At 39.1% G+C, this 15470-nt stretch overlaps 1 protein-coding gene across 2 annotated transcripts in view; it reads left to right on the top strand.

The window, feature by feature from the left end:
• The window catches only part of CCSER1 (coiled-coil serine rich protein 1), a 352242-nt gene that overhangs the window by 286063 nt on the left and 50709 nt on the right, over positions 1-15470 (top strand). For both annotated transcript variants that reach the window (XM_053461592.1, XM_053461593.1), the window contains exon 8: positions 2005-2088. In XM_053461592.1, coding sequence (XP_053317567.1) covers positions 2005-2088 — 84 coding nt within the window. The remainder of the gene's footprint in view (positions 1-2004; positions 2089-15470) is intronic.

Raw genomic sequence — 15470 nt, 5'->3', positions numbered from 1 at the left:
GTTCAAAAAGTAAGGGAAAGCCACTAACCTTCTTGTTTGTATTGCGGAAAATCTCTTGCATGTAGCATTGTACTGCTTTAGGGATCCATAACAGTGGGCACTTGCTTACTCATCAGGAATTATTTGCTGTTGGTATACTCTATTCCGGGTCAGAAACAGAGGAATTGTGTGGAGTTTTAAATAGAAAAGCCGGTTTAATTTTTCAGACCCAACAAGCTGTAAGTAGCATCATAATGTTATTGTCGCCTTATCGTGTGTTATGCCACTCCAAGATAACCTGCTGGACATAAGGTCTTTCCTGTAGAAACTAGTAGTCATTGAAGTTATTTTAATATTGAGTCTTGCCCAGAGGCAGGTGTTATTCTAGTGACCTCTAGACATGCTGCTGTAGGCCCTTTTTAAATTGAAAGGGTTGTCAAGGGACGTAATTAATGTGCAGGTCTTTTTCTTTCCAGTCGTACAGTTGGCAGAATACATAATAATTCAGTCTGCATTTTTCAATTATACAGTATGTAAAATCCTTGTACTTTTCACAGTTCCTGATTCAGATCTGTCTGGAAGCACTTTCCAAATTCCCAATATGCTGCTTCGCATTGGGAGTAGTGTTTCTGAAATTCATCAGTACTTTTAAACATTGTATATTATGCATCTGCCAGTGTTTGTATAGCAACAGACTTACAAAATACCCGGGGGGATTGTAGACTCCTGGAACTTGCCAGGAGGATCAAGATGCAGAATACTATTATGGTGCAAAATAGTGGTTTTCCTTTTTAGCAGTGTTTCATTTTACATAAAGTGTTAAAGAGAAAAAGCAGTCCAGTTAGGTACTTATACATCACATATTAGGAATATTGTTTTGTGTGTCAGCTTCTTCCTTTGGCGCTTACATTCAATAAGGTGAATGATTACAGTTGCCTCTCTTTGGATTAAAATATATTGAGGTAAGGGCTACTGTCCACAGTGAATGCAGTGGCATATTCTGTCTTAGGTTGTTGTGTTATTGATATGCTACTGACTGTTGGACAGATGATACCCTCAACGTTTGCATTTGAATTTTCATTTGTTGTCACATTTTAGGCCTCCTGTGGGGACTTGATGAGGCACTAACTGGACCTAAATTCCCATAACTTATAGAGTTGTTTCTTTGAGTTTGCCCTATTAAGTCTTCAATGAATACCTTGGTATTGAATTTGAAGGCAGTTTAAAGAGCAGAATCCTTTGCAATTGCACCATCCTTTCAAGAACAATTCCAAAAATATTCCTTTATACAGAGGACTCACCGCCACATGCTGCATTACCATGGGAATTCACGGTGGGCCTTAGCCCAGTTGGGCCAGTTGGAATGATCTCTTGTAACTGGCTCATTTATACCACGTAGGTCTGTGCTTAGCTGGAGAAGACCTCTGCCCCAGCACTGTGTGTCCTTCTGGAATGTTTGAGCTAAAAAATATAAAGAAAAGTCCACTCTTTTCTTTTCCAGCCCCAACTAAAGCTCTATGGTAGCAGTAACATAACCCTCAAACTCGTATAACTATCATTAATATATAGGTTATAAGTATAAATCTAAATATTAAAATAACAATATTTTTGCTCTGTGAAATACTGTGTGTATGTGTATATATATATATATATATATATATATATATATATATATATATACATACTCTGCATGTGTTTTAAAATGCCAGATTGCGCTGTTGAGTTGCATGACCATCTGTTCTAGAAATAAAGTACAGCAGGAGATCCTGCTACAAAGCTTAGAGGAATCAGACACTGGCAAAGCCGTCTTGCAAACCAAGCGCGGTTTATATTTTTCATCAGGCACATTAACTTGTTTATATTGCACTTCAGAAGATGTTATCAAAAATATCACACATGACAGAAGAAAATTGAAGTTTATTACTTGGATGCAATTATATCCTACTGTGTGGAACAGCTTTTGCTTGTTAAGAACAAAGAGAAAATGCAGGGCCTATTATAACATCTGATTTCATGTTGTCATAGGATATAATGAAAGATGAATGTTCCATGCTAAAGCTGCAACTAAAAGAACGAGATGAACTTATTTTTCAACTGCGAGAAGAACTGGTAAGTTGTACAAGAACAATTTGGAAAAAAATGATACTGAATTTTTAGTTCTAATCAGATTGGCATTTTAAGGCTCTGGGTAAACAGCACAACTTTGTTGTTGTGCTCTACGGAGTTTTTGAGTTGCAAATATATTATTTTCTTTCACATGATCTTTAGTGACAAAGCAGACTAAAGGAGTGCTTGAGTTATGGTCCATATTAGCCATTGAGTAATACAGAGGTTCCCCCAACAAAATGCATAGATCAACAATAATTATCCCAAAACAATGTGTTGCTTACTCCTTGAGCACTTAAATAGTTAACATATGTTTAAGGTTTTCGTGTCTATGCAGATTTTTGGTCTAGAAAGCATTGAAAATCCCATAAACAATAATAATTTACAAAACACTAAGGGTACATTGTTTAGTACAGTATGAGAGATCTGTTCTTACATTGAGCTGTGTTCTGGTGATGTGAACATGTACGTATTCTATGTAAATCAATTTCTATTAAGGTTTTCATGTTCCAGTGTATTTGTAAGTGATTTATTATGGTGTCAGTCTGCCACACTTAAAGACAATTTAACAGATGATAAATTATGTTTTTTGTTTAGTGACATATGCTGGGTTGAACATCAATTGAACATTTGAAATTAAATGAGTGGAATGACCAAACTCTCTTCATCCAGGAGGGGGCTACCTTAACAAACATCTTGCAAACAACACAGTTTACAGCACTGACATATTCACTACAAAGCCTTGAGCCCCCTGGTTGAAGTGCTATTTCCCTATCTGGGTCACTTTGTTCAATATTTATTTAGTGTTTGGTCACGTTTACCCCGACCCACGTTCTTCAAACTTCAAACTTCCTGCCTACTCCTCATCCACTTAATTCTAAGAGGAACTAGCCACAAATGCTCCTGAAGCTGGCCCTGCCCCTAAATGAAGCCACATTATCTGGAAAATCCCAAGTATATTTTATGTTTTGAACGCTGCCATACAAGTTTTCTTAATCCTGTGTAGTTACGCGATATCTCATAGTTACATAGCATTGGTTCTTCAATGTTTCGTCGATGACATACCCCAAGCTTTTCTTCAGTTAGGTACTCTAGTATTAAGCCCCTATTGTAAATGTCCCATAACATAATCCATGACATTTTGAAAATAAACAGTACATCTTACAAAAGAAGTATAAGTAACGCGGGTTTAGAACCAATACATTCTAAGGCAAACTAGGACAGGACCATCTACTTCCATCCATCTTTCTCAGTAGAAGATGACCTTGGATATGGTAGCTCTTGTATAGATATTGTTAGGCATTGTATTATTCTTCTATTGGTTCTGCTAGTTATAGAAATTTACAACGACTTTGTTCCTTCCCTTGGAATCGGTTTTATTTCAAATTGACTTTCACTTTCTTTAATCTATTTAGTCTTTGTTTTGGAAACCGCCTCCCTGGCTATATGCAGGGGACAATTTATTTCTGCTTCCTGGGTCACTTCTTTATGTCTTAGTCGTTTTCAAAGCAAAGTAATACTCTTTGGGAGTAAAACAGATGAGTTTAAGATTAAATAGGATAATTTAGGCCAAGATAGATAAGGAAAAGATCGTGGGGTCAGAACACACAAATTCATCAAGCTAGAATAATGTCTGACAGGTGCCTGTAGATGAAATGGATGCCTTGTAATAGATTGGCAAGTACAAATGTTTACTTGTCTCTTAGAACAAATAGAGATATTTTATTGTTTGTCCCTAGCGTCTGAATTTCTATACCTTTTCATTAAGCAAGGGGAGAAGAAGGAATAGGCAAAAAACACTGTACTGATAGGGTCAGAGTAAGCATTGTCAAGAGTGTCACATTATAATGAGGTCAAGTTATGGGAGAGCTGACTGGAAGAAATGTAAACCAGTGATAAAAAGCAGAGTTAATATAAAAATAAATCATGCGTGCATGTTTTATTCAGATATTTCAAATGAAACAGAAATAGGCAAGACAAATCAGAAGTGTGCGGCATTTACCATAAGAAATCGCTGATACAGACAAACGGTGTCAGCCTTTGCAAGACCTCCTTTAGAGGGCAAAAGAAAGCAAAACATAACATTAAAGCGAAATAATGGTTCTTTTCTAAAGAAAGTAAATATTGGATATTAAGAAACATATATCTCATATATATAATTAGCAAAGGCAATATTAAACGCTCGTCTACATCTACCAGACAAGCTTTTCGCCTACCTACCAAGAGGAAGTGCCGGCAGCAGTGCAGGTTGTCTGCACGCATCTCGCAGACGTCACCGGCTGCCAGAGAGGAGGATCCAAGTCCCCTTCAGCGCTGTGAGGGATCTTTATCTTAGTCTTATAGTTAGGCCTCTATTTGAGGTCTGATTATAAGACAACCTCGAATATAAGACGGGTATTTTTCAGAGAAAATTGTCTTATATTCAAGCAAATACGGTAATTATAGTTCAGTATTTTAGGACTCTTAATTCCCGTTTATAGTAGTATTTGCCATGTCTAGAGAAACTACGGCAATTCCTAAATAAACCAGATTATTTTGGTCTAAGACTGTGGACATGAGTTGTCAATTTGTGGCAATGTATCAAGTGCTAGCAGTCATTTTGGGTATGCAATTCATTTAAGACCAGCGTTTTATTGTTCTTGTCAGCTTGAACCCATGCCTCTAAACATTTAATAGAGCATTAAAATCCTTCCAACCATTTAAACTGCTGATACTTGCAGGTTTCTATAGAAAGGAAATTGGAGAGTAATGCTATCAGATGATATTTAGTCTTCATAACGTATTGCAGAAGTTAAGAAGATGACGCTTGAGGATTGATGAAGATCCTGGCACATATTTTTTGGCACATATTTTTTCTGCTTTATAGTTAAACATTGAGTTTTTACGGCGATTAAGTCTAGTGAGTATCAAGGTGGTTGATTTGGTTTTTGAGTATGGCAACCCTGCTGACATTAATTTGGCCTGGGTCAACCCACCACTTCCTATGGAGTTAGATTGATTTATTGATTTGAACCCTTTGTTTTACTGCCAACTCAGCGTGGTCAATATTTTTATGAGTTGCTGTGCTTCGGTGGTCTACAGCTTTAATTGTAGTACAAATTACTCCTGGGCTAATCAACTACATCTATTTTTCATATTAGATTTTAACTTTATTACTATTTACCTAACAGGCACATCAACTTCTAATGCATTCTAATTCATTGGAGAATATAAGCCCCACCCACTCTTGTTTTGCGCTGTATGTTAAGGGTTAACTGGATGAGGCATATAAAGCCTACCACCTTTCTTATTTGCTTGGTCTTGAATTCCAGCCATTTTATATTAGCTAAGTAACACAGGTTTTTCTAACTTCCCGTGGGGTGCCTTGACTTGGCATGTGAGCTTGCAGCCAAATACAAGTGTGGATTTCAGCACTGATAATTTGAAGGGACAGGCTGACCTGGAGGTTAAAGGGGCAATTACCTCCTGGGAATTGGCGAATTCTTTAAATTGTCTGTTCTGACTTGGACTGTGCTACTTGTGAGAGCAGGAGAGCAGTGGGGTCACACAAGGCAAATGTTACGTGACCCTGTAGTAATACCATTGCTGCTCGGGCGGTGAAAAGCTAAAATGAAATGCTCTGAGAATGATAATGGTGTTAGTATATTTTCGTTGGGTACCAGCCCTTCCCTGAATCTGTTCTGCTTTGTAAATTAGTATGACTAACTTTCATGTCAATAATGTGACCCAGTAATTTGGGATTGAACACATACATGATATTCTCCTCTTGTTTAACTTTAGTTGAGTTGATAGATAAGTTCATTGTAAACGAACCGGCAAATTGCTTATTTTCAGCCGGATCCTGGCTGGGGATGAAACGTTGATCCTGGCACTTTAAGGCCAGTGGTGGCCACATGCTACAACCATACACTCTTGCAGCCAACGGCCGATCACTACAGAAACAGATCTGCCATTTGAGCAGCAGTAAGGCTAAGTGTGCTGTGCCACTGGTCATTGTCGTTTGCCTGGTTGGACAGACAGTGTGAATGGGCCCGCCAGTGTCCTAACATTATTACATTGTGGGGGTTATATTTAGCATTTTACAGTGTTACCTGGTACATGCACCGAGAGTCATATATATATATATATATATATATATATATATATATATATATCACATCAATAGGTTCAAGCTTATTTTTCTTGTTGTAAATACAATCCTTGATAATAGATGGGTATTACTTCTGCTGAAGAATGCCATGGTCAATTTTGGTACTCTGAACATTTTATTGAAACACTGTTTATATTAAAGCATTAAGGCATGTAAAGTGTGTGTGCAAATCTGCTATTCATGAGCTTTGGATTAAATAATAACATGGGAAAAGAAACTTCTAGAGCATATCTATGTTCAAATGATATCTTTGCCAAACTTTGTTATTTTTCCCCAGTAAACTGATTAGGCGTCTGCGTTATATTGAGGAAGAAAGCCAGTGTCTTAGCTTTTCTGTCACGCATGGTGCCTTTTAATTAATGAAGGTTTGCATAAAACCTTTTTTCAGTTAATAGATAGTATCATGAATACTATTAAAAGGTAAGGCCTGAAAAACAGTCAACTCATAAGTATGCAATTTCAGTTTCCATGCCTGGCTGTGTATGTATGAGCCAAACATATTCTACTGATATGTTTCACTTACTACACTCACAAATTTCATATGTATATGTATAAAATGGCCCCTTTGCTCAATGAGATATGTAGTAGAGTGTAGAAATTTTGATTATGGGAATTACTGACTGTAAGGTTTGTGGGGTTGGAGCACGGCGCAGAAAGACACCAGGTGAAGCAGCAGACACGAAACCGGTAGATAATGCGACAGCAATTGGTTTATTCACTGAAGCAAAAGGAATAGGCAAAAAGCAGTACCGTAAAGCAATCCGTGGTCAGGGGTAGAGAGAATCTGCAAAGTCCGTATAATCAAGCCAAGGTCAAAGTCCGTAGAATCCAAAAAACAAGTGTCCAGTAATAAGGTAAAGGGATATAGCAGGTAACCAGAACAATCAAGTAATGAATGTACAGGGCTGCAGGTTTAAATAGCCCGTCAAAGACTAACTCCTCCCATAAGCCCTCCTTCCCCTATATGCCATATTAATGGTGACTGTCTGTCACCTCTTTGTCCCACCTCCCTGCCTGCCCACCTGCACCACTGGACCGCAGGACACGCCTCCCCGCTGTCACTCTCTTTCTGGCGTCCGCCTTACACGGCGTGCGCCGTAACAGAGGCCGGGGATGCGGCCCATCCCTCGTGGATGCGGTCCGCGGACGAAGAAGCCTGAGTCCAGCGAGGTCCCCGCCGGACGAAGACACACGCGAACGGAGACGCCAGCGTCGAGCGAGGTTCCCTCCAGGTGAAGACACACGTGGACAAAGACACCAGTGTTCCCAGAGGTCCCCGTCTGACGAGGACACGCGGACGGCGGGGGTTAACGGTAAGTTCTTGACACTGACTTTTCTATAAAAAATTGAATGTTACATTCTTCCCCCTGACAATCATTAGCTTCTGAGAACATCCTCTTCCCAGACAGGAGGAACTGGGCATCCGAGAGGCCTGATTCACAGGCACACAGACCAAGAAAGAAGACATTCTGAAAAAACAAACTAAGGCAGAAGAACGTAGACAGAAGACTGAAGATCAAGAAGATGCAAGATCAATAGCGAAGATGTTGGAAAGGAGACAGGAGGCCCAAAACAGCAATGGAGATTCTGTGTCAAACATGGAGTGTTCCAGTTATGCCCATAACGTCTCAATCTGTATATGGATCCATGATATTTAGAATATTTATTATTGATTCACAATGCAAATTTATTATGTAATAATGTGAGCAGCCCTAAAGTTCTGACATCTTCTATGACAACATTGAAATCTGTGATAAATTTGAATAACTGAAGGCACTGGATTACACAATGTTTGAATTTTTTCAACATGTTCCAGAATTTTTATAATTGGTCAGGTACACAATATTAGTGTAGAGCTAGATGTTGGTGAAGCATACGCACCATAGTGAAAAAGTGAGCTTTGATACTAGGAACCAACTGAGGATGAACATTGGCCCTGGCATGTGAAGTTCGGTGCATGATTAATCAGCAGCATGTGGCCGTGCGAATCCAGTGGCCGCGCACTTTGGATTGGCTGTATGAATGGCTCCTATATTTTGGAGGAATAAAGTGATTCAGCTCATTGGCCCTGTGAGCAGGCAGGTTTGTTTTGTTCTGTGCATTATATTATGAAGTTAGTTCATAAATGTTTGTGGTTTTTATAGTATCAGATAATAATGTATGTAGGTAAATCTACACATTTTATTCCAATAGGCAATAGTCAACAGGTTTAAGGATACATAGATGAGTGGATGGAATCATGCATATACCATATAGTTTATTAGCCAAATCAAAATACATGCATAATAAACAATGTGAGAAGGGCTACAGGGCTAAATGCCAGGCACCATAAACTGATTCAAAGCAGATTCTCATTATTTGCTAGAAGAGTCCCACTTTTAGATCTTTTAGTAATATATTAAAGTCTGTGTAATTGTCTGTTTACACGCTCACAACTCTTGTAATTAGCTAGAAAAACAGGATCCCCACTGTTCTCCATAGCCTGCCTGCATCCCAAAGTCCTAGGCTTAAGGAATAAATGTTAACTGCACTAGAACATTTTACGTAATATAATTGTGATTTAAAGTTCTTATTATACTTTTATACAGAGAGTAACTGAAAAACAGCATATTAACCATTTTCCTCAACAGTTAACCCTTACACCAACATGCCTTCATTACACTATTTACCTCTTTGCATTACAATTCTTTTCCAGGCACTACAATTATATATACTTAAACATTAAAGTAAACAATTTCAAAGATTTAGTCTCTTTTAATTAATTAGTCTTTAAATCAGCTCAGTAAAACAAATGTAGAGTTTGAAAACGACATTATCCATTGCAACACCCTGGGGATTAGCTACCTATTCTCGCCAAGCTTCAGCTCTGCGATGAAAAGGAACTGGGCAGATAACATCTTTAATATTCCCCCAGTATTTGCGGAGGTGATTCTGCATATTAGTTTAAGCCTGTATCAAAAAAATGTCATACCGTAGTGTTTGGAGTGGATATAGATAAATGATAGTTATGTTACTGATGTAGACAGTGGAGGCTGTTCTCCTTTCATTGCCATATAACACATTTACATAGAAATAAGATTAGAGGAATGAGCAAATCTGCAATAATAACTGAGGTTTTGAAGTGTCCCTTGACATTTAGGATGCTTGCTTTGAGATAAGAGTTTCCTATATAAATTCATCAGCACATATGTGAAAATTTCCCCAGCTGTTATCAGGTAGACTACACAAAATTCTGCTGAGAAACCTCAACAAAAAGTGAAAACCTCATTCTAGGTTTTGACAACTATTTCATAATTGTGTACGGGGGAGGATTTTTTTATGACAAGAAAGGCAAGTGTTTGTGATTAAACGTTAGCTACAGTTTTGCTTCCTTGCTGTTCCCATCTTACTATACACATTTTTAGTTCTCTTTTGCCCTGTCAAATCCTGTTAACATAGCATTTTAATTAAGTTTTCTATGATACAAGAGAATCTGGGATTCCTCTCAGTCTCAGGACTGGTGTTACCTATAAGGCAGCTCAGTCTACCCCAGAGGTGGACTGCGTTGGTGGGAGCTTGAGGCCTCTGTCTATCTCGTGTTGGCGACGATTGATGTTGAGAGCTGGAATATGATGTCATGTACCTGCACTTATCAGTGATTGAGACAGAAGCCAAGCGCTGTCACCAGAGGATTTCAGCAAGGTAATTAATGGGGGAAAAGGGACAAATAGACTGTGAACAAGAAGAGAGATATATAGTCTACTCTAGTGCTGATCCCTATTTTGACCCCTGGCTTGTGACCCTGATAGTGTTTGATTGCTGCCTGCCTCGACCCCTGCCTTGTGACCCGAATACTGATTGTTTGCTGCCTGCTTCGACCCCTGGACCTTGACTCCTACTTCTCTTTTGGATTTTGTGATTGAATTTTGTTGACTCTGTCCTGTTTTCCTGCACTACACTCCACATCCCGGCCTGACAGGGGGAGATAATGAGAAAAGGAAGGGATTGAGTGAAAGGGAGATACGGTGAGAAGAAAGGGGGGAGAAAATGAGAAACATGAGAGATGAGAAAAAGATGCAGGGGTAAGGAAGGAAATAGGGGTGAGATAATGAGAAGGAGGAGAGATGGGCACAATAGGGAGAGATAGAGATAAAGACGAGCGATAGAGACACAGAGGAGGAGAAATAGAGAAAGAAGACACAAGGAGAAAAGTTAATGAGATAAAGAGAAAGGGGAGACTGATTTAGGTAGAAATAAAGTAAAAAAGGAGAGATAAAGAGAATTGGGAGATATGAGATAAAGAAAAAGAGTAGCACTAATGAGAATGGGAGATCAAAGTAAAGGGGGAAAGATAAAAGAGAAAGGGATAGGTAGAGAGAGAAAAGAGCGATAAAGAGGAAGAGGAGGATCAAAGAGGAGAGATAAAGAGAAAGGGCAGAGATGAAGGGGGTAAATGAGAGGGGAGAGATGGACAGTAAAATGATTCCTAATGACAAAGAGGAGAAATTATGAGAAAGAGGATACAGAATATTTTGTGTTTTGAAAGTGGTTGTATGTTAGGGCAAGTATGTCTAAAAGCAAACGTGTGTTGATGCAAGGGCAAGTGAAAGCTAGAATGTTTATGTGTGTGGGCATGACATTTTTAAGGGTAGTGTATGTGTGTGTGTGTGTTTTGACAATCTATCTGTTACTATTACTATTTTGGGTCTAAATGGTATAGCATGGATAAAGGGTGCGCGGAGCTAGACGGAGAGAAGGCCCAAGACCACTGTGAGTCCAATTTGGGTGCTTGCTAAGTCTTGTGGATGCACAATGGGTGCTGGGGCAAGTCCTTATGTATATATTATTATAAATATTATAATAATTATTTTTGTTTTAACACTTTTCTACACTAAGCGCACGTGTATCTTTGTATATATATATTTATATAGAGTATATGTGCATATAACCTGTGTAGGTAAACGAGAGAGAAGAAAATTACACAAAGTTCAGAAAGAGAATATTGTAATATTGTAAATTGAGAAAGTATAGTAGCCTTTATAATTCTACATGGCCTCGCTTTAGTTCCTATAGTTAGATTTGCTACCATGTAGGGCTGAAACAACTAATCGATAAAATCGATAATAATCGATAATGAAAATCGTTGTCAACGATTTTCATTATCGATTAATCGGATCGATTTTTATCGATTATAAAAAGAGGTTTTTTTCAGAGCAAATGCTCTGAAAAACTCCTCTCCTTATATAATCCGACCTCAAACAGAGATCGGATTATAACACCGGAATCCAGATCCCCCGCTACGCTGCAGGGGACCTGGATTCCCCTCACTGTCGGCCGGTCTCTCACTTCCGTCTCTCTCCCCCTCCCATCTGCCTCCTCCTCCCTTCCATACATCACTCTGCCTCTCTACCCGGCACCGTTACTGACGGGCACTTTCCCTGCAGCTTCATAGAAGCCTCAGTGTAAGTGAAGATGAGTAACGGAGTCTGTCTGTGCAATGCAGACCCCCACCGGCTGACAGAGAATCATCCTCTCTGTCATCCGGTGAGGGTCTGCATCGCACAGACAGACTCCGTTACTGCCCTTCACTTACACTGTGGCTTCTATGAAGCTGCAGTGAAAGTGCCTTCAGTAACGGAGCCGGGTAGAGAGGCAGAGCGGTGTATGGGAGGGGGGAGGAGTCAGAGGGGTGTATGGGAGCCACCCTCCAATACACCACTCTGGCTCCTCCCCCTCTCATACGCCACTCTGCCTCTCTACCCGGCTCCCTGGTGTCTTGTCAGAAACAGAGGTTCACAGGAGGCAGAGTGGAGTATGGGAGGGGGGAGGAGGCAGAGTGATGTATGGGAGGGGGAGGAGGCAAAGTGATGTATGGGAGGGGGGAGGAGCCAAAGTGATGTATGGGAGGGGGAGGAGCCAAAGTGATGTATGGGAGGGGGAGGAGGCAGAGTGGAGTATGGGAGGAGCCAGAGTGGGGTATGGGAGGGGGAGGAACCAGAGTGGTGTATGGGAGGGGAGGAGCCAGAGTGGTGTATGGGAGGAGGCAGAGTGGAGTATGGGAGGGGGAGGAGCCAAAGTGATGTATGGGAGGGGAGGAGGCAGAGTGGTATATGGGAGGGGGAGGAGGCAAAGTGATGTATGGGAGGGGAGGAGCCAAAGTGATGTATGGGCGGGGGAGGAGGCAGAGTGGTGTATGGGTGAGTTATAGTGGTGTATGGGGGGTATTATGAATTTTTAGGGCATATAGGGGGTATAAGGCATATGGATATTAGGCATATCAGGGGGGCATAAACATATCTGGGGTAAAAGGTATATCAGAGGGCTCAGTGGCATATAGGGAGTATAAGACATATCGATATTAGGCATATCATGGGGGCATAAAACAAATCTGGGGGTAAAAGGTATATCAGTGGGCTCAGTTGCATATCACTGGCATATAAGGAGTATAAGGCATATCAGGGGGCACAGTGGCATATCAGGGGGCACAGTGGAATCTGGCATATAAGAGGTATAAGGCATATATGGGGGCAGAGTGGCAAGCTGGGGGTCAGATGTGCATAACTGGGGGCAGTTTGGTTAATAAAAAAATTTAAACAAGGCTCTTTTCTCAGTTTTTATTAAATATGAAAAATAGTTAACATATGAATTAATATTTACTAATAACTTTGTATTAAAACCTAGTTTGAGAAACCATTCAGTATGGAGTGTTTTTAACGCCCTTTCCTTGTTGCCCGTGCAACAAATTTTTTGGACATGTTGATGACAACCGAGAAGAGTAGCAGGACAAGAAGTTTTCATAATAATGTTTTCTGGTTTCTGTAGAGGAACTAATTGAGCTCATGCAAAATGGATCCTGGTGTGGAGCTCTGAGGACTAGACTGTTCCTTTAAACCCTGAGTAGAAATCCTGTGGATTAAGCACAGGTGAGTTTATCCAAGAGTGTATGAAAAGAAGGACATTTTGGCAATGAACTAGTTAAAGCAACTGTTTTAAACCACAAATAATATATATATCATATGATTGTTCCAGCAATGTTCTTGGAAATTAGACAACACCAATATATTTCTTACTGTTAAAAAAAAAAAATTCAAAGAAATGTACAATTTGCTAATCTTGGGAAAAAGACCTGAAGATTACAAAGCAATTTTACGGGAGGAAAAAAAAAACACAAACCCTAGAGGACAAACATATTTTTTGAAATAAACACACATTGCTATTGTTAGTCATTTAATAACATTCTCTTCCTGAAATTGCATTCGCTGTATTCAGCTTCTACATTTGCTCTGTACCGTTATCACTTTTCAAGTGTTATCACCTTTACTAAGCGGCAGCTTTTAAAAGGCAAAAATACTCTTAAGGAAAAATGGCCCTTGGTTTGTCTTTTAAAAAATAATGTTGTAAAGAGAGAAACAAAGTATCTTAATAGCTCTTAAATGTGCTGTTCTAACTACTCTGCTAAATTTGACATTGAATGAAACATTAGAAATTTAAAATAGTCAAACATATCTTGTGATGTGACACAAGATAAGGGGCTGATGGGTTGTTGCCATAGTAACTGAAATGCTTCCTAAAAGATTCAAAGTTTTTCATATGTGATTTAACCGTTGATGACAGAGAAAAAAACGTCAGACCTACTAAAGTTTAGTAATGATTTGAAATATCAACTTTTACAGCAACTTTGCAGCTTACATTTTACAATTCTATACACAAAATAAACCTATGTAATAACCACTTTAAAATTAAGCAATATATACGATGTACACTATATCGATTTAAACCTAATGACACGGAAGGAAAGGATCGTCTGGCATGTGTACCCAATCGGGGTACAGGTCGTTCCCGTCACCTACCTTAGAGGTATCTTAACTTCCTTTTCTCAGGATCTGAATGATTTTTTCTCTGATCTGTTGTTAAATTTTGCTTATCAGATCAGACTTTCTTTGTGTGGATGGAGTGAGGAGAAGGGTGATAACTTCAGGACAGGAAACTGATGCTGGCTCTGCCACCCTCTGCCACTGATCTCAACTTCCATGAGGTGAACACTTAACCCTTTGAGTTTCCTAAGGTTCAGAACACTAAGTGGAAGGCACTCGAGTCCAGCCGACTTTAGCAATAGCTCACGCCGGATTTCACGATGGTCTGATAAGACCCCTAAAATGCATGCTTATTTGGTGTTCCTATTGATTACAGTAATATTTTTTTTTAGAGGTTCTTAGATCAGCCCTTACGCTTTCCGAGAATCTGTAAGTGTTTTATGTGCTATTTCTGCAGGCTTGTGAAGTGTTCTCTAATGGATCTTAATAATAATAATAATAATAAAAATTAAAATTTATAATAAATAACTTAATTTCTGACATATAAGCTATGTGAATTTCAGGTCTAAGAGTTATTCCAATAAATTACTGATGGAACATGCATCACAATGTAAGTGAAATTCAGTTAAATTGCACAGCATTTCTCATCATGTGGAATGTAAGGCATCCTTATGGCTAAAGTCTCAGTCCATTGCATCAGAGATGGATATTGCTGACAGTAATGGAAATTTGGGCTGGTGAGGATTGAACTGCTGCAATGAGATGTATTTTATGATTATCTTTATACAGATGGTACATAAGTGAATTGCATGATTGCGGTCAAGCAAAAAAGAGTTTGAGATGGTCGAATAACATATTTGTAGAACATGAAATTGTGCTACTGAAATATATAGTTCTTAAACCACATTTATACATATTCTACATTCTCATTATTTATTTAGGGATCTGCAGAAACAATGGAATTTATCTGGGATTTTTGCAATAAGCAGGCAAACTGTATGAAAAGTGTTGGAACCCCTGCTGTTTTTATATAACACTAGTGAATAGTCACAGCTTGTGCAGCTATGCATAAACATGGTTGTCCCTTTATTTCAGCTGGGTGCCTAGTATGATTGTATTATCATATAATAGTTTATGGATTCAGTTCACTTAACGATGATTTGACCCAACTTTGCTCTAGTTTGACGTTTTTCATTTTGAGCTATATACAGTATCTCACAAAAGTGAGTACACCCCTCATATTTTTGTAAATATTTTATGCCTTTTCATGTGACAACATTGAAGAAATGACACTCTGCTACATTGTAAAGTGGTGAGTGTACAGCCTGTATAACAGTGTAAAATAACTCAACACACAGCTATTAATGTCTAAACCTTGGCAACAAAAGTGAGTACACCCCAAAGTTGAAATGTCCATATTGGGCCCAATTAGCCATTTCCCC

The sequence above is a fragment of the Spea bombifrons genome, chromosome 1 (assembly GCF_027358695.1).
Source record: "Spea bombifrons isolate aSpeBom1 chromosome 1, aSpeBom1.2.pri, whole genome shotgun sequence".
NCBI classification, from domain to species: Eukaryota; Metazoa; Chordata; class Amphibia; order Anura; family Pelobatidae; genus Spea; species Spea bombifrons.
This window is presented reverse-complemented; position numbering and strand designations above follow the sequence as displayed.